This window comes from Pteropus alecto, unplaced genomic scaffold (assembly GCF_000325575.1).
Source record: "Pteropus alecto unplaced genomic scaffold, ASM32557v1 scaffold79, whole genome shotgun sequence".
Classification (NCBI taxonomy): Eukaryota; Metazoa; Chordata; class Mammalia; order Chiroptera; family Pteropodidae; genus Pteropus; species Pteropus alecto.
This window is the reverse complement of record NW_006494612.1, coordinates 9,914,902-9,938,857: the sequence shown is the minus strand read 5'-3', so window position 1 is coordinate 9,938,857 and position 23,956 is coordinate 9,914,902. Positions and strand designations below refer to the sequence as shown.

Genomic DNA, 23,956 nt, shown 5'->3' with positions numbered 1-23,956 from the left:
CCAATAGAACTTTCCACCATAATTAGTGCTTTCCATCTCTGAGGGAGGAGCTTAAGCTCAGGGTAACCTCACGTAGAAAGAGGAAAACAGTATAAATACTGCAGGACAGTTCTGGAGAGAGCATCTTCTGCATTGCTCACCTGGGCACAGAAGGGCTCAGAAAGCTTCCAAGAAATCATCTCCAGAACTCCTAGCACTCAGGTAAGTCTATGACTCGATACTCACAGTTGAATTTCCATGTTAGCTTGCTTGGAAGCAAGTTTCAGTGAATTAACTACTTGGATTTTTGTGATTAAAAAGTGGTTTTCTACTAAAATGCACTCAGAAAGTTTAATTTGTATCAGTCTCTATAAAAGACAGTCCTAATAAAACCAGATTTGGAAAAACATGCCCTAATCCGAATTTGAACTATTGGATATTTTTATCTATGCCAAAGATCTTGAATTATTTAATAGAGACATCCAATTACGATTTTTTTAAATCACTTCTGTTTTACTTGATTACTTGAATGTGGTTTCCAAAACTAAGACACTATAACTAAAAAAATTATAACTCATTAATTTATCGAATATATTCGAAATACATAGGATAAGGTAAAAAAAAGTAGGTAACCATATAGAGAATTCACTTGTGTAACATTAAAAAAATAAAACAGGTCAATAACAAAGTTGTATGAAATTATTGTTTTGTTTTTCAGAATCCATCTGAGAACATGCTGCCACAAATAGCCCTTTTGCTGCTAATGTTCTTGAACTTGGTTCATGGAGAGTTTTATGCTGAGAGATACCAAACACCTACAGGCATAAAAGGCCCACTATCCAACACCAAGACACAGTTCTTCATTCCTTATGCCATAAAGAGTAAAGGTAAACTGAACTGTATGTTTTGCTCAGTTAACTAGTTGGTTGTTTTAAATAACTTTCAAACTGTAGAATTAGCCCAAAATGATTTGTGAAAAAAGTAGGTTTTTTCAAGAACATTAGTATCCTTTACACAATAAGTATAGTAGAAAGATATGCCTGAAGAATATTAAGAACCTTTGTGCCTGAAAATTTTTTCTCAAATGATGCTTTTGCATAACTATTCATAATTTAAAAATATTAATCCAGTAAAAATTAATCATGTTCAAGATATTTTAATTAAAAATAATTGCCAATTGTACAAAAAGAATAACAGATTTATATATCTAAAAACTTAAAACATGCTTTCAAAACCTATTCTTCTAGCAGAAATATGTACAAAATTGAGTCTTAATGATCAAATAAAATCTGACACCCTCTGAAGATATTTAATAGGCAAATGAAGCAGCAATTTTCATAATTTTTATACATTTTTGTATAGTTTAACAGTTAAGCGCGCACAGACTATGCGATCTCCAGTAAGTTATTTATCCTCTCTGTGCCTTAGTTTCCGCATTTGTAAAATGAATAACTATCTCAAAGGTCTGTTATGAAGTGTAAATGAGATAATATGTGTAAAGTGCTTACGTGTTAGCTATTACTACCACTACTGCTACTAGTACTTCTACTTCTACTACTATACTATTTCAGTTACTTCTAGTTCTGTTTTTTCTATTATTCCTCTCCATCTCCACCCCTCTTCCCATCTTCCTGTTATAGTGATGGTGGTGTTACCTTAGATAAGTTTTAACTTTCTTCTTGAATCTACCCCTCACCTGTTCAGCTTTCTCGGCTCCTTTTCGGTAAGAGTACTGAGATAATGTATGCAAGGTGCTAACAGATCCTCAAAGAAGGGCAATGATTAGAGTTTATATTCACTAATTCTATGTAATAACATTTGACACACACTGCCTATAAAGTATCTACCGAATTAAACTGAATAATCTGAATTGATCGTGGAATTCAAATTTCCTTTCCAAAATATTTTTTCATTATAGTTATATATTTTATCCTGCAACTAAAGCTAAGGGTATTCAACATTAACTTTATTTAATTTTTTAAAATTAAGTTTATTGGGGTAACATTGGTTAATACAATTATATAATTTTCAGGTGGCCATTAACTTTAAAATTATGTTTTTGGAGACAACCATTTTGAACAAATTAGAGGATTGTCTAAGAAAGTTGAAATTTAAAATATTTCATGAAAGGTAGTTTAAAATAAATGCACAGGTGCACAACAGATACTCTTGAATGTCTCACAATACAAATAAAATAAGAGAAAGTGATTAAGTTAGGAAAGAAAGAATAAAAGTTAAGGAAACCTGCTACTTAAAGCAACAAATGGCAATCTGAAATGCTATGACAGGCAGCACTGGGTTATATTCTTTATGATTATAAATTAAGACTTTATATAGTTTACAAGATCATAAATGAAACAGTCTTAAATTAAAAATAAAATGCATCACTTTTAGAAGGTTAAAAATATTTCTATCTTCCCACCTTAATGTACTATATCATCTTGGCTATTTCTGCAGAATAATAGGTATCTTGTATATTTATATGTGTGTGTATATATATATATATATATATATACACACATATAAATATATGTGTGTGTATGTGTATATATATATATAGTTCACAAATGAAAATTTTAGAAGTTGTATTTTAACTATTAAATCTACCTTACTCTTACTTGGTAATACAAAGTGGAAACTCAAATACATTATCATCCATTGGCAGGCATTAATGTTCCGAACAAAGAGAAAAAGTCCACAATTTATACCAATAAATTATTAAGAATACAGTGAGTGCCTATGTAATTCCTAAACACATCCGTTCAACACAGGTTAAATGAGAGGTCAGCCAAAACACACAAAATTATGCTGCAGAGGACTCCACAGCTGTTGGGCACATGGGTAGCACATTCTGACACAACCAACCACTATTTCAGTTTGTGGGCATTGAAGAAATGTCTCTACTAGGTAATTGTTTTTCCTTGAGGATAGTACCACCCAAATCTCTAATTTGTTCAGATGGCAAGCTACAAAGAGGGGCTGTCCCACAAGGATACAAAAGGAGTCACATTCTTTCTTCAATTGAGAGGTGCAGGACCCATTAGGGTACATTACTGAATTGATGTGTATATATCACACGTAATATATCATATTTCTAGTGGCAGAGATCACTTTATCCTTGGCGTTGTAGTCTCATGTGGTGTCGAATGCAGTCATATTCAATAAGACTTGTTTTTTTCCCTTCTATTTTAACAGTTAAACAGATTTCCAAAAAGACTAAGAATTATTTTTAGTTTGAACATGATCTTTATAAGATCCTGAAGCAAACCCCAATCTAACATAGTTTGCATTTTTAAAAATAATGCTTTTATTCCAAATCATTTAGAAATCTTTTATTTATTCATTCTATTTGCAATGTTGGGATACCAATTTATATGTAGATATCATATATGTACACTAAAGTCAATTTCAAGATTTCTGTTACTATATGGAAATCTTTTCCATAAGTTAATTTTTCTCAGTCCTTTTCCTGATATCCTTTACTGAAAATCCATAGGTAGATTAAGCTACATTTAAATATTTGTGAAATGAAATATAAACCTAATTAGTGCAAAATATAAAGATAACCAAGTCTAAAATGATTTTCCTATTTCAGTTATCTATTTTTATGATTCTGCTCTGTTTTTGATACCCCATTTACCGCCAAATGTTTTTCAAACATCAGGAATATATCTACCCAAGAGAATAATATTAGCTACTTCTATTGGCTGACTACGTCTAACATGCCAGTTAATTAATATGAAAGATTCTTAAAAATATAATAATGTACCAACTAATAAAGGGAACTATAATCATAAAATGTTTTCAAAAGCAATTTTTAATTCCATTTATTTCGATTTTTAATTCAATTTATAATTTCAATTAATTTAATGTTAATTCTAATTTAGTCTTCATCTTGATTTTTAAAACCATTAAAGATTTAGGTAAGTAGAGTTTAAGTATATTATCCATTTTTGTACAGAAACAATGTGGCTCAAAAGTCATTGTGATTTTCAGGGTTTTGACCAAACTATTTGATTACTTTGACATCTACTAAAGCTACCATTACTATGAACCACTTTCTGACAGTATGAGAATCTAAATAATATATGCAGAAATCCTAATTATGTTTCTTAAAGTTTATTAAACAGAAGATGATTTTAATGTAAATTATGCAACCAGATACTTAAAATCATATAATTTAATTACCATCTCTGCTAGTTGTTAAAGAATTCTGAGAAAGAATGGATATTTTATGTAGATGCTTATGGTGATTACTACCTAAAGATTCTTTGACATGGTAATAGTTCCCTAATGGTATACCCTAATGCCAGCAACGCTGTTATATCTCACCTCTGAAAGACTAAAACAGCACGTGGACTCCTCTTAGAGCACTTATCACGTGTATACTTGTCTTATTCTCTGTGTGACTGAAGCTCTTAGATGTGCTCTGTGCTTCCCCCACATTCGTGGCCCAATAGCACTTCCACCTTGCAAGCACTTAATAAATAAGCGATTTTTAAGTTTATTATATTAGTAGAAGTAGTTATAGCTCAAACGAACCCACAGCTCTATGAAATCAATAATATTTATTTGCATTTATCAAGGAAAACGTCAGATAAGCACTTTTTATGTACTCTCCCATTAAGCCTAATTCTCTAATTCTGTTTCAATTTTAAGTCAATAATGGAGAATGTAAGAGCTCATGGTATGTACTGAGGTTGAAAGAAAATCAACTTAAATCTCAACTGTGCTCAGCAGGGCCATGGCTGATGTAAATCAGAATTAAGGACCTTTCTTATTTATGTCTCATAGGATAGTGTTTGTGATGGAAAGTTGTGCTAGTTCTTAAATATTTACTCATTTATTCTGCACTTGTCTTTTTCTTCCTTTTCTGTCACACCTTTTTTCCTTTCCTTTCTAGACAGATGAGTTTCCCAAAATAAACATAATAAATTTGCCTCCATTACACTCTTATTCTAGATGAATTTGTAAATCCTAGCTTATTTTCACGGATCATTAGATGTAATGAAAGTATTATGTTAGCTATGGGTTTGTGAAACCATCTTCTCTAGCACTGTTTTTTAGGACAATATAAAATGTATTATCTGAAACCATTTAAGAACAGTCCGCCAAAATGGACTGACACTGCAATGTTCTGTCATGATTCATATTTCAAGAAGCAATGACTATTTTTAACGTTTCTAAGCAACTCTCTCTCTGGGTGTGTGTACTGGGCATGTCTTTTAGGTATACCAGTAAGAGGAGAGCAAGGTATTCCAGGTCCACCAGGCCCTACTGGACCTCGAGGGCACCCAGGTCCATCTGGACCAGCAGGAAAACCAGGCTATGGAAGTCCTGGACCCCAAGGAGAGCCAGGGCTGCCAGGACCACCGGGACCACCAGGAACTGGGAAGCCAGGTTTGCCAGGACTGCCAGGAAAACCAGGGGAGAGAGGACCATATGGACCAAAAGGAGATATTGGACCAGCTGGTTTACCAGGCCCACGGGGCCCACCGGGACCACCTGGAATTCCTGGCCCAGCTGGAATTTCTGTTTCAGGAAAACCTGGACAACAGGGATCCCCAGGAGCCCCGGGACCCAGGGGCTTTCCTGGAGAAAAGGGTGCACCAGGAGTTCCTGGTATAAACGGACAGAAAGGGGAAACTGGATACGGTGCTCCTGGTCGCCCAGGTGAGAGGGGCCTTCCAGGCCCTCAGGGTCCCATGGGACCACCTGGCCCTCCTGGAATGGGAAAAAGAGGCGAAAATGGGTTTCCAGGACAGCCAGGGATCAAAGGTGATAGAGGATTTCCAGGAGAAAGGGGATCAATTGGCCCACCAGGCCCCCAAGGTCCTCCTGGGGAACGAGGACCAGAAGGCATTGGAAAGCCAGGAGCTGCTGGAGCCCCAGGCCAGCCAGGGATTCCGGGAACCAAAGGTCATCCTGGGGCTCCAGGAATAGCTGGGCCCCCAGGGGCTCCTGGCTTTGGGAAACCAGGCTTGCCAGGCCTGAAGGGACAAAGGGGACCTGTCGGCCTTCCAGGGAGTCCAGGTGCTAAAGGGGAACAAGGCCCAGCAGGTCATCCTGGGGAGCCAGGTCTGACTGGACCCCCTGGAAATATGGGACCCCAAGGACCAAAGGGCATACCAGGCAACCATGGGATCCCAGGCCCCAAAGGCGAGACGGGGCCATTCGGGCCTGCAGGACTCCCAGGTGCTAAAGGAGAAAGAGGTGCCTCCGGTCTAGATGGAAAACCAGGGTACCCAGGTGAACCAGGTCTCAGTGGTCCTAAGGGTAACCCAGGATTACCAGGCCCAAAAGGTGACCCTGGAGTGGAAGGACCTCGTGGTCTCCCAGGCCCTGCGGGTGCAGCAGGAGCTAAGGGAATGCCTGGACACAACGGTGAGACTGGCCCAAGAGGTGCTCCTGGAATACCAGGTACCAGAGGCCCCATTGGGCCACCAGGCATTCCAGGATTCCCTGGATCTAAAGGGGATCCAGGAACTCCAGGTCTTCCTGGCCCCGCTGGCATAGCGACTAAGGGCCTCAATGGACCCACTGGGCCACCAGGGCCTCCAGGTCCGAGAGGCCATGCTGGAACGCCTGGTCTCCCAGGTCCCCCAGGGCCCCCAGGCCCCCCAGGTCAGGCAGCCCTTCCTGAGGGCTTTATAAAGGCAGGCCAAAGGCCCAGTCTTTCTGGGATGCCTCTGGTTAGTGCCAATCAGGGTGTAATAGGAATGCCTGTGTCTGCTTTCACCGTTATTCTCTCCAAAGCTTACCCAGCAATAGGTACTCCCATCCCATTTGATAAGATTCTGTATAACAGGCAGCAGCATTATGACCCAAGAACTGGAATCTTCACTTGCAGGATACCAGGAATATACTATTTCTCATACCATGTGCATGTGAAAGGGACCCATGTTTGGGTAGGTCTGTATAAGAACGGCACCCCTGTAATGTACACCTATGATGAATACGCCAAGGGCTACCTGGATCAGGCTTCGGGAAGCGCCATAATCGACCTTACAGAAAATGACCAGGTGTGGCTCCAGTTGCCCAACGCTGAGTCGAATGGCCTATATTCCTCTGAGTATGTTCACTCCTCTTTCTCAGGATTCTTAGTAGCTCCAATGTGAGCATATTCCCACCAAGCTAACATAAATATGCTTGAAAAGGCATTCCTCAACTTCACCCCATCCCACAAAATGCATATGAAGGTAGGCTGAAAAAAATATGACTCATTCTAATTTTCTAAAATACAGATTTGAGCTTTCAGACCAACAAATTCCCCCCTTGAAAAAGTGAGCAGCAATAGTAAACGATACGTGAAGACTCTCAAATTTCTAGTCAGCAATCCTAAGACTTCAAAGTTTTCTGTGGAGTCCTTTCAGTGTTTAAAAATTTAAGCTAAAATAATATAAAATGATTACCAAAAAGACCCCTGATCTGTGATGACAAATTATGATAAATTTTATTTCAGAAACTCAGCATTTCCTTTTAAAATAAGCCTGTTTCTAATAACTAACAGGAGAACTTCTAGGAAACATTTAGGAGGTTTCATAACTTTAAAGAACTTAAATACTTGAATATTCAAATTTAAAAGACACTGTATACCATAGGATCTTTCTGATGGTGCATTACTCGAAGGCTTATGTGGCCCCGTGCATCCAGATCTATTCAAATACAGAGGTGCATATGAACTTTTTATAGCTCTCATAAAAATCCAAAATGGTATGTTAAAATTAACCTGAAATGCAAGGTGCTTTCTTTAGTCCTGAACCTTTTTGAACTTTTCTGTGACTGCAGAAAAGCTTTCTACACACTATTCACAACTTGGGAGTAGGTATCTGACCTACTGTATTTATTTAACACAAGAGTGATTAATTTGATCTCTTTAATTCCTTCACTGAATTTTATGTAATATGACTTTGCGGGTTTACAAAACACTAGCGTATGTACCTTATGCCTCCCATTCCAGTGAAATTATAACTAATGTCAAGGGTTTCAAAATTTGCCTAGAAATGAAGAGACATTATTTATTTATGCTCTGTACTGTATTTTTATATTGCTGTTTAAAACTTTTAAGCTGCGCCTCACTTATTAAAGCATGAAATGTTTTACCTACTCCTTATTTACAATGCAATAAAATAACATCAATAGATTTTTATGTGAAATTTATTTAACAGTAGCAATCTGCATTTGTCAGCCCTTCTTTTAAGGCTTTTCATTTTACAAAGCCAATAGAAAGTAAAACAATAAAGTGGTGGGTGGCTTTATGGTTGTCATGGATATGCCTCTCTATTGGAGACAGGCATTCCCACATACCCTAGCACTCAGTGCAGAGAGTGAAAAGGCACCCTCAGAATCACATGTGACCTCTAAGCCAGGGTGAAGGGCTGGTGGCTAGGCATAAAAAAGTGAGACAATCACCCCACAACAATGACTTTCCTCTGGGAGGGAAAAAAAGCAGAGAAATATTAATTTGAACATATATTCTGCGGTCACTATTTGTTGCCTTGAAATGTTTTTAGTCATAATATTTAGGATTATTTTGATGGTAAAATTACATAAAAGGAAGGCAAGCAATTTTTATGTCGATCAAAAGGCAATATTTTTCTAGGCTGGAAAATACTGTTCTTGAGCCTCCACCAGCCCATCGATTGAACCAGAACAGTCTGGGTGAAGTCCCCAGGGTAACTTACTATAAAGGCATCTCTATTCCTTAGAAGTAATCTGTGTAACCCAAGCAAATCTATGACTAGAACCATGAATCCCTAGGCTCAGGTTAGTGATATCTGCTCTTATTCTGGCTCAACCAGTCAGGTTTTTTAAGCAACAAGAATGGAATTTTCACTTTTCCCAACTGTCTATAACTACTACATGAATGGTTACATTCCCAAGCCAGGAAACAGCAAAGCTAGAACTTCAGTTCTGGGGAACAGACAGAACAACCCTATTGGCAGGTATGCAAAAGACAGCACAGCTTAGAATACAGGCAAATATGGCCATAAAACACAGAAGCAAAAGGAACTCTTAAAAGATAAATGGTACCAACTTTATAGTGATATTTAGGGGCAAATTAAATCCCAATTAAGGAACATAGCAGAATAGGTAACTTCTAAGTAATTCATTAGACACAGAGCATTTAACAAACACCTACTACAAAGTCTCTCTTGACATTACTCACCCTTAAAAGCTGACACTTTATAATTGTGTTGTATACTAGCAACTATATCCTTCCAAAAATCAAATGTTTTCTGACCATTGTTCTCCTAAAAATAAATAAATAAATAAATGAATAAATATTCTAAATAAATAAATTCTAAATGTAATACACGCAATAATTGTTTCCATGCATAGCAGAAAATACTTGGCGAACAATACTATATTCTAAAATTGGGACTCATGTTTTAGAATGAATACATAATAGGTTAATAAACTTATTCTTCTAAATGTGATTTTAGAAAGAGAAATCTTCCATGAAAATCACTGCTACAAAGATATATACTCATATGACTAAATATTGCATAGCTCATATAGCCCAAATAAAAGTATAAAAAGTATAGAACAGTTTTAACATGAGTAAATTTACAATGTTATAGCCTCTGAGATATCAAAATATATTACTTCATGTACTATGAGGCTAAGAAGCCTGAAGCCTTAAAATCCTAAAAGCTGGTTTATTTAGAATTCAGTGCATTTATCTGAATTTCAATGTAAAAGAGCAAGGAGTCTCTATAGGAGACATCAAGGAGATTCTGAATCCAGAATGTAAATCATCTTTACTAAGATTTTTTCAAATCAGAAAGCAAATAAAATTTTACATTAAAACCCACAACCCTACCACCTTTTGCTTTCGTGGAAACATTAAGCAGTATTTCCATCTAAACAAAGACCAACTACTAGATATTTATATCCAATTATACAAACTCCAAAATATTTAAAGACTGATACATTTGGTTGTAGTCACTATGAAATGAAAAAGTGACTCCATCTCATGTTAACAACTTCTACAAACATACCTGAACTACTACTCCACAGAAACTTTCATAAACACATGACTGTAATTCTGAGTAAAAAATAAACCACTGCCTATGTTCTATTATAAACACGATCATTGTGACTTTAAAAGACAACACGTGCAAAAAGGAAAGTGAATCTGACATAAAATTGGGTCACGGGTCTTAAGTTCAAAGAATAAATTGATATAACCAGAAATCTATTTAATTTTGATATATGGTACAAAATGAAAGTATATATGCATTAAACTGTGCTTAAAATGAATTTAAAAATTTTATCTCATTTTTCTGGTTTTACATTATTTAGAATTCTTAAGGCTATGTGGACTTTTCTTAATGACTTTTTAAAATTCTGTTAATGAAACCAGGAAAATACTTTTCCAAATGTAAGTTTGGTATTTTTTTCCTACACTTTTGCGCCCCCTGCTGGAGAATATATTTATATCCTTGGGGAAAAGAACAATCACTGCTATTTAATTTTCCAAAAATATTTTGACCAAATTCTGTTTTACCTTCTTCAGTCACCTCTGAAACCATAAAGAGGAAACTGAGTAAAATCTCAATTCAAAAGATATGTATAATAAAACCTCTGATTTATGATTAAATACATATATCATAGTTTTCTAAAAAATGAAAAGTTTTTTCACCTTTGTTAAAGAGTCCACCACTCTGGCACATAGAAGAGCTCCTGGCAGGTCAAAGTAGTTATCATAAAAATAGTATTTTCCTAAAAAAGAACAAAAGTTTAAACTGGGAACAAATTAATGCCTCATTTGTGTGGCATACACATAAACTTGGCTGAAGAGACAATAGATTTTGGTTTAGTTAAAGAAGACTCCACTTCAATTAAAAATCGCTCCATCACAGGCTTTTTAAAAAGGTTTAAGCTATAAGGATACTACAAGAAAGTTATAATATAATATCCATAAGTTAAACATTTTATTCAAAAATATTAAAGTTATATTTTTAAACTAAAAATAGGCTATATCCCCCAAATAAAATGGATTACGAAAAAGCCACAATCTATGCTATTAACATCACTGAATTTCAAAACACTCAGCCTAACACTGGAGTACCATGAAGTGCTCTCAACGACAATGCCTTTCCACATCTGTGCTGGTTGGCCCACGTACATACAGTACCACATTTAATTTTTATCCAATTTCAGTACAGTGTAAGAACAGTCAGGGTGATGAAAGAAATAAATAAAACAAAACAAAACAACACATCACGTGAAGACACGCTGTGCTTATCTAGGAAAACCTAGGAGCACAGGACGGGCACACTCCAAGATCTCAAGGAGGAGGAGAACTTGACTTATCCTATTCGGCCCTATGGCAGAATTGAACTCAAGCCCTTCTCTGTTACAGATGTCACTTTTGAATCTGCTGCCCATAGGCAGACACTGTTGATGAACCATGTCGCATCTGTGGCCCATGTCTAATCCAAGCCACAGCTGTGCTGAAAAGCATCATCCCACTCAAACACACCTGCATCATTTGTTTTCTCTGGAAGCCTCTGGAGCTCACGCGGCTCTTGTAGCAAGTCTCAACCAACAGGGTCAGGAGCCAGTGAACAAACACCCAGCCTCCTGTCCCCTGGATTCACAACTCTGGGAGGTATTCTCTGTGCTTCTCCTCAGAAGTCCCAGTGGAATCCAGTCCCCAGTGTTCTTTCCTTCCATGTCTCACCCTCTCCACCATTTCACCACTGCCTGCTGGGATCAGCAGCAAGCACTCTGCTTTGGAGAAACCCAAACCCATCAAGTCCTCTAGAGACCTTGGTAGAAAGCAGAATCAAACAGAACCAATAGGTACAGCCAGATTTAATTTAATGTAAGAAAAGCCCTTTTCAAATGGTCATAATGACTCTTGTGCACAGTATTACAACTGCCTGATTTTAAGTCTCACTTCCTCCCATTGGTAAACTATATGAGGTTATTGAATACAGCTGTCTTTTCCTCAGCATCCACTAAGCACAATACCCAGCATATGGTAGGCACTCGAAAAGATGTTTGTTGAATGAATGAGTCATCAAATAACAGAATGGATTATTTTGGAAAGATGAAGTGTAACGTATACATTAGGAGAGAATCCTCTGTCTAGCCCTTTAAATATCATTAATGCCCCTCACTTCTTATTGTCGAATTATGCAGAATGTATAAAAATAAAGTCAAAGTTCTCCTGTTAATTCACAAATCAGCTGTGTTGGTTTGTGTCCTTTCTCTCAGTTGAGAATATTTTGGTTGATGGTCTTCCTGTTTTTTATGCTTTCAGAGCTGAAATTGTTGGGGTAACATCTCAGACTATTTTTCATTCTGAAGAAAGGTGAGGAATGGCTTTGCCAGAAATCTGGAACAAAAGGAAGATGATATCCCACATACATTTCTGCCCATGCCCTGCTACACTATAAGACCACAAAAAACTCCAGGTTCCCCGGACCCCAGACAGTGGGCACAGCTTATGAAGGTTCATTAACCTGCCCTTTATCTCATCTCTTGCCTTTGACACCAGAAGGACCTCCCTGAACCTGATGGCTAGCTGTCCTGAGCACTGTGGCATCTCATCATTGCTGTCTATCTTTGCTTTCTCTCTCTCTTTTCTCTCCCTTTGTAGGTATTAATGGAAGAAATTCAGCTCAAGAGTTTAAATATTGATTATGAGTCTTGATTTGGGTCTAATCAAATAACTTGAGTTTAATGAGAAGGGCTCATTGACTCCCATTCACAAGGCAACAGGCTGATATCACTCAACTGTCAACCATGGACACAATGAGAATTGTTCAGCCTTGACCCATTAACTAGGCCAGGATGCTCTCAATGCCTTTCCCAACACCAAAAAACTCTGAGACTGTACTGCAAGAAGGCTGTGACCCTTCACCTGCTTACAGAGCAGATAGCTCATTGGAAGTGAAGTGACTGGTGAGCTCAGTTCAATAAAACAAGTCTCTAAATCAAGACCATGTTCCATATTCATTAAGTTTTACACACAGAAAAACATTCCCCAAGAACACAATGCCAACACCATTCCCTTTGCAAACTACATATCCTTAGTGGTAATGGAACAAAGGCATATGAATGAACCCATTGAGGGTAAGAGAACAATTTATGTTAGCATAAGTCTCATTTGTCTTATAGATGTGATATTTTCTCCATCTGAAGATGAGAAAAGTGATGCTAAGACTGTCCTAGTAATTGACCAGATCACTCTCTCCAGCAAGTAACAGACTCAATATGATCCAGGACTGGTTCCAAGGCCCTTGTGACTTCCACTATACCAAGCTGTTTCTGCATAAACTGCCAGTTTGCGGGGTGGGGTTGCGGGGGGAGCAAATGAAAGGAAAACTATACTTAACCCAGGTCAACAATCTGAAAAGGGACTATGAAAAACTGTCATTAAAATGTCTATATCTATCAGTGCTTTAAACACCAAAATGTGCTGGTTGGAAATGCCTCTGACAACTCTGCTTACCTTTGAGGATGAATACACTCAATGTAAGAAACAGTATATAAAAAATCAACTGGAGTTTCTAAAAATAAAGGCCGTATTTGACCATATTAATCAAAAATTTAAGCCTGCATAACCTTAGAGCATCTATACCTCTAGGAATTTACCCCAGATATATTTACAAAAGCATAAAGCATGAAAATGTCACTGCAAGCTTGTCTGTAATGCCAAACACCAGACACAATGTAAATGTCCACCAAGAGTAGACTGATAAATCATGAGACAGGCAGTGGATGGTAGAGCATGCTCCCACTTAAAAGAGTGAGGTATGTCAGTGTGTGTGCTAAGGTGACATGATCTCTAAGATATAAATTAGAAAGGGCAAAATACAGAAAATGTATGATCTCTTTTATATACTTTAAAAAAATAAGCTTTGGCAAAAGGGAACTTTGGGGGACAAGGGTTGGATATTATCACCATTTTATTCCTTTCTATAATATTTAAATTTGCTAACCATATGCTTACATTACCTTTTATAAATGTAAACAAAGTTTAACTACGCTGTGGAAAATCAGGTTATCTTTCTTCTTTTATATGTCTCTATATTAAAAAAAATAAGTATAATTTTTTAAAGGCATTAGCTTTCCCTTTTTATTCTGCAGAAACAACAGGTCTCTGTTATGTCACTGCCTGACCACTAAGCACCTGGAAGAGAAACACTTCCCTAACCAACCCAGTTAAGAGTAGATAAACTCCAAGACCATCCTCGGAGGGCTCCTGGGTAAATTAAGCACCAAAATGAAGCTGTTGATTCTAGGAGGCAGGGCATCCAGTGGGCAGAGCAGTGAGTAAACAGGTGGGTCAGATTGGGTGAATATTCTTTTCATAGCTGGAAAATATTTTACCTCTTTAATATACACTCTGTTTCTGAATAGATGTCAGAGTGAAACACTTAGCTATGTGCCTAGCTTTTCTGAGTTATTAATAATAGTCTACATTTAGAGAGACAAAAATTCTCTATCCTCACTTGAGGAAAAGGCTACCTATCCATTTAACTTCCACTAGTTACTGTGACTTGAGATGTGTGAAAGCATTCTATATCTAACCCCAATGTGAAGTCTGTTTTTCCTATCAACTTATTTTATCAAGAGCACTCATATTTCCTGACATTTTCATCTCTCTACAAAAACAAAACTGTCAAAAGATAGTGAATGTAACAAATAATGCAAACACAATAGTGATAAGGAAGAACCCTATTTTCAGGTAACCACATTTTCTAAAGGAGAACAGGTTCATTTCAAAACTATAGTGTGAGAGAAGATGACCAAAAATTTAGAACAAATGAAAAACTAACAATTATGACTTTTGATAACATCTGTTCATGTTTTAATCATTCCCTGTTACTTTATGTGCATCTGTGTCTTTAAATAATTTTTGAAAACTCTTTTCATGTTTACCCATGGTGAGGCTCTTTAAAGACTGGGAAAAATGCATAAAATCATCTACAATTAAGAAAAAGAAAAGACAAAGGGAAAAGATACTAGAACTGGCAGTAAGGAACAGAATTCTAGAAAAAAAGAGAGGTGGGTAAGATGAATGCAGGGAGAAATGGAGGATGGAGAAACAAAAGTAAGGACCGAGCAGATAATATACATAAAAATACAGATCACTAAGGAATATATTATTCCTAAATGCTATCTTTTTACTCCAGAACAAAAGCAGGAAAAAGGAGTATCAACAAAAGGTTAAATAAAACAGAACCAACTGCCAAAGAGAAATCAGATATATGTAGAAAAAACATGTCCTATTCCTATGAAACCACAGCTGCTCCCTTGAGCATCCTGCCCAGCAAGAGGCAAGAAGAGCCTTCTTCATATTCTCATGTAGCAGGTTCAGGGTCCAAAACAAAAGGGGAGGGAATGGCAGTGCTGCCCCACGTGAGTCATACCTGACCGGCAAGCCATTCCAGTGTCTGACATGAAGTACTTCCACTTCTTCCTGCCATATTCCTCGGCCAGCTCCTCGGGAGCCATCATCTTTGTGCCATGGCTTGCCCTGGTTTGGAGAGATGAGACACACTGCTCATCAATGGTTCCTTTGAATGCCCCTTCCTCCAGCCTTGCTACTGTTGATCCCGTCTAAAACTGATAAAAAGTTTTCCTTGTTTCTTTTTTCAACTGGATGACTTCCCCATGTAGGATTCTATAAGGCATTTCCCTTGACAGCTCTAGTTCTTCCTCCATGTCATCCACCAAGTAGCAAGCGATCAGGAGCAGCTTACTCTGAGGTCCACATTGTGGTCTCTGCTCTGGACCTATAACGTAGAAACTATAATTTCTCTGAAAGATCTATGATACTACCCTTTCCTAAGAAGTTTTCATACAACTATGAAGGTAAAACTAACCTAAATGGAACAATTAAAAAACAACTGTATGGATTAGGTCTGGCAGCAAGAGAGAAAGAGCAGCAGAAAGCAGAGTTAGCACGTAAGCAGGAACAGTGGGAGGCGCCTGGCATCCAGGGGGTGGGCCAGCTGTGAGCACAGAGTACTGTGAGGGTGGGCGAGCCACCTGTCCACTCAAGGACATGAGTGTGGCTAAAAACATAAAGGAAGGCAACCGAGACATATGTGATGAAACAGAATAGCAAGACAAGAAAGTAGCTATTTTCAGTGCTTATAATATTGCTTTTGCATCAGTTGGTCCTGCTTAAGGATGCTTAGCCTATAGAGAAACAGCTGATATTTTATGTAGTTTATTATGAGAAACTATAATGCTAGAGAGTATCATTCTTCTTCTCTTGGTGTTACAGTGTGGTAGCAAAGCAAAATAAAGGGAAAAAGAAATGATACAAAAAGGGCAGATGGAGGAAAAATCACAAATGGGCTCCTTTTTGTAAAGAGGTTAACATTTTAGAAAGCACTATGTAAAGATGGAGGAATCTTGAGTAGGAAATATGATCAGACAAGGATGAAAGCACGCATCAAGGCGATAAGCTAGTAAATTCATAATGAACTGCAGGTTAGCTATAACTTAAATGGAGAGGGTCAGACCTTGCAGGAGGGTTGCAGGGAGCAGGGGAGAAAGACAGACACAACAATGAAAGAAAGAAGCAAAACTGTGGAATGTTTTCTATTCTTTTACCCATGATTTAAGATAGCCAAGCACACTGCAATAATATGACAGTTGAGTTAAAGGTCAGGGTCAAAGCTACAATGTGTCTTGTTACCCAGGGAAAAACATGCAAATGAATAACAAAATGATCAGAAGCGGGGCCACAAAGCTCTAGCTAGCTGCACCTCAGGGGAAAGTCTGAGGGAAAGTATGAGTTTGTACTGTGCAAAAAGAATGATTTATCAAAAGAGAGAGTATGTATAAAGGATAACCCGCTCGGAGCATCCTCTCCTATGAGTATAAATGATAAATCGCACAACTGCCTGGCCATGTTGACTTGCTTGTACTATCAGTACTGGGGGAAAAAATAGATGCTCATTCCGTGGTGCCCTCTGTAAGACTCATAGCAGTGACAGGAGCTGCTTCTCAATTGTTTGCCCTACTCTTATCGACACTTAAAGTGTTGGATTCTTCCCAAGAGGCGGGAAGGAAAGATAGTCAGCACTGAGTGCAGGAGAGGGAGAGAGATTGATGAAGGTTCAAATAGTCTAGAAAAACTTAAAGAAGGAAATGGGATACAGCATGAGTTTTGCATGATGGAGGCAAGTTTGGATAAATGGAGGAAGAAAGAGAGGTATGAATGGACCACCAACCCCTACCCAACATCCATGCTCCTTCTATCTCTGATTTTATTCCAGGTACCTACATATCCACTGAACACAATGTAATTCCAAGGGTCTTTTGCGGTAGTGTTGGTTAATGACATAAAGCAAGTTATTAATGTTCTACTGTGTTTCCTGCAAATATTTCTGATGAGCTAAATTTAAAGAAACAAGATGTTTAAGCCTAATGTTTAAGATTTAAATGGTTGAGACCATTCATACAAAGAACTGCAGGCACACAGACAATTTGTCACCTGATTGACTAAAAAAATAATATTTAACCATACTTTAATGATCAAATGCTATATAATAATGTCCTGGAAAGAGTCAAGTTTTTCACAACTAACTTACCTGAGGACAGTGCCGTTATCTGCAAGTTTAATGAAGTTCCCATCTTCCAGATCCAAGGCTAAGCCCTTGCAACTAAAATAGAAATGTTTGATTACCAATCTGTTCATTTATTTACCTAACCCAAGAAATAATCTATATTTTCAAAAAGTCACAATGTGCAAAAGGGATCCTCCCACCCAGGTGAATGGTAAGTTAATCAAACAATTAAGACCATCCAAAAATTCTAAAATTAAATATCATCCATTGAGCAAGTATATAAGGAAAATTGTTATGTGAGCAAAGGAAGGACGGCATGTTTACTTTCTAAAATCTTTAAGCTTTTAAAAAGAGGAATACAAAGCTCATAAAGAACAAAAATGAATATCATTCCACATCTGTTAAAATGTACAAATGTTCTCCATTAAATAAAACACACATACCTCTCACTCACCCTTCCACATACACATGCACAATCATATTCTGCAAGTTAAGATTTTAGCCAGAGTCTTTCTTTACTCCTTGGATTTTGCCTCAATTTGGTCAGGTTATAAGAGGAGCCCTCTGGGGCAAGGTATACTATTAAAACGACTAAAAGAAAAGTCAAATACTAAGTTTTAGGTTCTTCAATATAAAAAGACTTGAGGGATTTGGGGAGAAAAAGAGATACAGATTCATTATTATAAATACTAAGAGCAAGGAGGCATAATGGCCAAGAAAATTAAACAAAAAATGACAGGGTACTTTAGAAGAATTATTTACTTTGGTCCACAGTAAAATTTTCGGAGTCAGTGGTTCATATAGTAAAATGGTTTTGTTTCTTCCTTTTACAAAAAGAATGTATCAAAAAGGACTAACTAAACATTGGAAGAATGTATTATAGATGAACATCGTTGCTCTAGAATTACTTCCATACATATTTTTGATGTGTTTTATGATTACTATTAATTTTTATCTGATGAATTCAAAGTGGTTTAATAGATTTTGTTTAAATGAGGAAGAAAGACAAAAGAAGCCTCAGGAAGCTGAGAATCCAAACCCAGAGTCCTAACTCAGGAAGGGAATAAGCAATAAAAATCTTAGACAAAGGAATATCTTTCCAAATTACAGAAAACCATGTCCTAATTGAGACACTTATTCTCCTACAGTTCTGTATTTGAAGGGCAATAAAATAAATACTTTTTAAAAGATGTAAATTTTAGAGATAGTTAATAACCTTTGAAATTCTTAATAATGATGCAACCATGAAAAAATATCCAAATTAGTGACATACACTCATAGCTCGTTTTCACATTTAATTAACTGTCTAAACTTAAAAGTAGAAAGGACTTTAACTCATTAAACATAAAACTTTTAATATAGAAGGCATTTAGTCCTTTGACTCAATTTCTCATTTCACTTTCTGCCTCCATAGAAAAGAAAGCATTAAAATTTTACCAGCAACAATTAAAAATCAGAGGGAATGTGCAGACCTTAAAAAAAAAAACCCACCAGAAATCCCAATCCTCTGGAGTCACAGTGAGTAATTCCTTGCCATATCCTTTCTCCTTGACCAGGAACTGAGCAAAGCTATTATAAATGAGCTGTAGACAAGGGAAGAAAAAAAGAGAAAATATAAAATTCACTATTCATTCTTAATATCACAGACCTGAAGACCTAATGGGATCACTCATGGGACAGGTGGGAGGGCAAGAGTTGTAAAGCAGTTTAATCTCCCTTCACAGGCAATTTAACACTCCTGTGAGCCCCAGGGAGCTGTAGTGTCTTTTTTATGCTCCAAAATTATGCCATCAGTACACAATTATACAACTTACTCTTAAGACTTGATCATTAAGACTTGACAAAGCTTTATCAACGTATTTAACACATCACCAAGATGATAAACATACTGACCACTCTATCATTACATCTATCCTCGGTTCACCTTGCTGGAAAGGCCCCACCTCAGTTGATAAAGTTAATTCACATATCAGGCTCACAAAATGGATGCTGCCCCCATGGCCCCGTGCACATCACAAATCTAAAGCTAAATCAGCCTGCACTGATGGAAACACCTGTTTAGGAAACCTAAGAGACACCAATCACACTCTTCCAACTGCGCTATAGTAGCTTACCTTACCCTAGGAAACAGGACCTGCTAGTCTTATAAGGAAATCCGCGAACTCCTAGCCAATCGTGTTCTGTTTCCGCATTGCCTCTTCTAATGCTCCAGAAAACTCACTCTTGCCCAAAATCCTTCCTGGGGAGTGCTCTATTGCTGGTGAGGCGCTGTACTCCCCCAATCCATGGAATGTTTTCCCTTGAATACAGGATATCAAACTCATTACTTGTTTCTGTTTTGACACAGGGGAGTCTCAAAGAGGAATTCTCACAAGGACCAGGCAGGTGATCTAGAATAGGACTCAAGAAACCTCAATTGCATGCAGGAAATATCTCTTATTTTTCCACCATAAGAAAAACTGAGGGAAAAGGACAGAGGAAGCCTCCAGAAGTAACCACAAAATAAATATTCTCCTGATGTTGACAGACCTGACTTCTCAACAAAGAGCTTGTATGCTCTTTAAGTACTACTATTATTATCAGTCATGTGCTGGTTAAAAAGGGGCCTTGACCTGTAGCATTTGCCCATTTCCATGGTATGAATACCCCTACCATGGCCAGTTTCAAGCTACCAATGGTTACTGTACACTATTAGACTTGCCTCTGGTCAAGGTAATTTATTTGGTTTTGGACAATGGGAGTTTCTCACCTCTTGGCAATACTGATTAAGATATGGGCCTGTGATTCCAACAGGTTAGGTTTCTTCCTGAGAGAAAGGAGCCCTTTCTAGTAGGGCTGCCAACAGGGGCATCCACAGCTGCGTTCCTGTTACAGGAGAGAATTGGAATCCCTGTACTAGTCCCAAAGCCTCGGTTCTTGGAGCTTTTCCTTAAATTATGTTGAGTCATCCCAGAAGCCTTCACGGGGCACAGGGCCTCCATGACCAGCCTCCTTCCCATCCCAGGCTTGGCTGCCACTTACCCTCCCTTGCAATCTCACCTGACTGATAATGCACATGCCACAGCAGCTGCAAATTGGTGCCCTATGGGCCATATGCAGACCACAATTTATGTTTGGTTCCTACCTGAAGTTGCCAGATAAAATATGAAATACCTATGTAAGTTTGATTTTCAGATAAACGACAAATAATTTTTTAATGTAAGCATAACGCATGACATATTTGGAACATATGTATACTAAAAACGTTTTTGTTATTTGAAATTCAAATTTAACTGGGTGTCATATATTTTTCTTTGCTATACGGCAACCCTAGAATCCTGCTGTTTGAAAATGAGCTAACATTTAACAATTGAGAGACCTCTCACACAAGTCTAGATTTCTAACTCGTCTTAGAATTAAATCTGGTAAGACTGAGTCTCTACTCTTGGCAAATGTTGGTAGGAGTCCAGCATGGCTGCCCCTTCAGAAGGGGCATGCACTCCACTGGCTGTCACAGGCCCCACTCTGCCACTCACACAATTGTAACTGCCTGGTTCCATACAATTTTGAGTCTGTAACCCCAGGAGAGCATAGGTGTCATCACTTCTAGGATGCCTTTCCTAAGCTGCCAGGTGAGGTGACATGTCCAGTTCCAGTTTGCACAGCACTCTGCACTTATTGACTATGAGACTGAAGTGAGAGGCGCTCACAGCATTCTGATGCAGCTGCCACTGACTTCTCCAGCGTCTTCTCCTGCTACCACTCCCCACCTTCTGCTTGCCACCCACCTCTAGGTCCTTGCCCTGGCTGTATTTCCTCTGCCTACAGTTTTCACTTTGCATCCTCACCTGCTAATTCTAACTCCTGTGGTGAGACCCAGCTCAAGCATCACTCACTCCAGGGTTCTCCTCTGGGCTTCGCAGAGCACATAAACCATGAGGGCGGGGTAGGGGGTGGGGCAGAAATTTGGCAGCCAGACCACCTTGCTGGGTGATTCTGGATAAGCTATCTGTCCTTTTTGTGCTTTGGTTTTCCTCACCTCTAAATAGTGATTGTGAGGATCAAAACATCTACCTCTCCAAACAGTTGTAAGGAATCAAACCAGTTCATCAAAGCAAAACGCCTTTTAGAATAGTGGCTCTAAGTGCTATTTTCAGTGATTAAAATACCTATTATTTATTCAATCATTCCACAATTATTTATCGAACCCACTATATGCCAAGTACTGAGCTTGATACAAAGAACACACAGATGTCAAGAAGTCATGGCTCTAAGGCTTTAGGGGAAGAGTTCAACAAGTAAACAAAAATTTAATACTATTTGTAAGTGCTATGAGAAATTAAGGGTTTTATGGAAAACTGGAGGTGGGATGGGGGAGGAAAGGGAATGCTATTTAAGATGAGACCTGACACACGAGAAGTTAGTATGACAAGGGCGGATGGCCCCAGGCACAGGTAACAAAGAGCCTGCAGCAAGGGTGGTAATCCTGCCCTCATCACAGGGGACTGGAGCTAACTCTTGAGCAACTTAGCCCATTAAAAGGCCACTCAAAGGCCTGTGTGTTATCTGTGTACCCCCAACTTTTTTACATTTCTCAGCACACTGCTGGTACTTAATAAAGATTTCTAAACCAAACAGGATCCAAAGCACACTAGGTTACTGTTTCCAAACTTTAAACACCACTTATATTTGAGGTGTGTATTGAAGAATTCTTGTCTTCGAGAATCTTGTACTCTGAAATCTCATGCTCACACATGCACAAAATTGGCTGCAACATGACAATGGTTTTTAACAATATTTCCTCCAAATGAAGATGACTAGAGAGAAGATACAACAAAACGTGAACCAGGAGGGGATTTGAAAGGCACAGAGGGAAGGAAAATATGAATCAAAGACCTAGAGATAGCGGCCAAAGGATCAAGAGGCCTTCGTAAATCTTGATATAACTAAGGAAATACCTGTACAGTGGGAAAGCAGAAAAGTATAATAACAGTACACTTTTTTTTTTTTAAGTGCATAATAGAAAACAGGAGTAATTCAGACTCTCTTTTGACCCTTGACTGGGTACCTGAACTGCTGACTGGGACACTGACCTCACATTAAGGAGCCTGGTGGATGTCTGCACCAATGACCTAACGTTCTATCCATAAACGGTGAGGCTTGGAAATGGTTTGGATGGTGCCCATAAAAGCAAACACGTGTCCGTGCAAGATCCTGCTCTAAGCATTAAACATCTATTACCCATTTAATCCTTGCAACCAGCTTTTGAGGTCATTCTATTATTAGCCCCATTTTACAGATGGCAAACTGAGAATAGATACGGGTTAAGTAACTTGCCCAAGTCACAGACTTAGTAACGGAGGAGCTGGTGCCCTAAGCTAGGAAGTCTCCCTACAGAGTCTTCGCTTTGACCACTGTGCTCATAACCAGCTTTTTCTGCTTGAATGCTTAGATCTTTGACAAAAATAAATAAATAAATAAAAATCCTGTGAATTTTTCATGTTTTCTTGTGAAACCAAAGTAATGGGGGAAGAAGGACAATTCATTTGAGGGTACAGGTGTGGAATCATACATATTCCACCCTTCCCTCCCCACCAAAGCGCAGTGAGGACCCAAACTTTGCAGGCTGTCGTTAGGATTAGAACTTATTTAAGGTGCATGGAGCACGTGGTAGGTGCACAATGTGTATTTTCTTCTCCTGTTAAAAGACAAGATTAGGGCTAAGATCTTAATGTCTTTTGGGATAGTATTCCTTCCAATACATCACGCAATCTCTCCAACTGCAGTGTTTCAAAACTGACAGGTGCAAAGGGAAAAATGCGGCCAAGCAAAATAGAAGCCCCTAACGAGGTGGCTGCGCAGGCGCGCTGCTGGTGCCCAGAATAAGACTCGCAGATAAGTTGCAAGCCCGGAATCTGCAAAGGACATCCCCAGTTCTCCTAGACCCGCCCTTCCTCTGCCCCAAGAGCTGTTACCCCAGCCCGATCTTGCACAATTTGTCTCCTCCTCCCTTTTCTTCTGCAACCCTTTTTCAAACTTGGCTAGTGGCTGGGCTCAAAAATCCGGAGCCCAGGGCACGGGCGGGGAACCGGGGATGCACACTTCCGTCCCGTCTCGCGGGCGGAGGCCGAGTTCTGCGCAAAGGCGCGGCGGCTGCAGGCCCCCGGCGGTGCTCGCCGCAGCCTAAGACAGGAGGAAACTCCAGCCCCAGCCGCCATGAAAGCTGCACGCCTTGCGCCCAAGACAGCCCGCGCCACTCACCGGGGCGCTCTCGGGCAGGTTGTAGCGACAGAGAGTGTGGTCCAGGTCGAAGCCCACCACGTCGCAGGAGGCCAGGGAGAAGTGCTGAGCCATGGCTGCGCTGGCAACACCGGCGGGCGCCTCTGCGCGGGAAGGGGGCGAGGAGCGCGCGGGTAGGACGCTGCGGGATGGGACCTGCAGGACGCGGC

General features: G+C 38.9%; 2 protein-coding genes across 3 annotated transcripts in view; one reads left to right on the top strand and one right to left on the bottom strand.

The window, feature by feature from the left end:
• Positions 1-23,950, bottom strand: part of NT5DC1 (5'-nucleotidase domain containing 1) — a 110,692-nt gene extending 86,742 nt beyond the window's left edge. Inside the window, exons 1-6 of one of the 2 annotated variants that reach the window (XM_006926190.2) lie at positions 23,769-23,950; positions 19,020-19,111; positions 17,553-17,624; positions 15,375-15,481; positions 10,628-10,707; positions 9,149-9,233 (exon numbers count right to left, since the gene is read on the bottom strand). In XM_006926190.2, the coding sequence (XP_006926252.2) occupies positions 9,149-9,233; positions 10,628-10,707; positions 15,375-15,481; positions 17,553-17,624; positions 19,020-19,111; positions 23,769-23,861 (529 nt within the window). In that variant the 5' untranslated portion in view covers positions 23,862-23,950. The remainder of the gene's footprint in view (positions 1-9,148; positions 9,234-10,627; positions 10,708-15,374; positions 15,482-17,552; positions 17,625-19,019; positions 19,112-23,768) is intronic. The other variant, XM_025042425.1, reaches the window with a different exon arrangement.
• On the top strand, positions 690-9,136 carry COL10A1 (collagen type X alpha 1 chain). The gene is made up of 2 exons (XM_006926099.2): positions 690-866; positions 5,209-9,136. Exons 1-2 carry the CDS (start codon positions 713-715, stop codon positions 7,095-7,097), a joined length of 2,043 nt encoding a protein of 680 aa, XP_006926161.1. The 5' UTR covers positions 690-712; the 3' UTR covers positions 7,098-9,136.
• Positions 23,951-23,956: the final 6 nt, after the last annotated feature.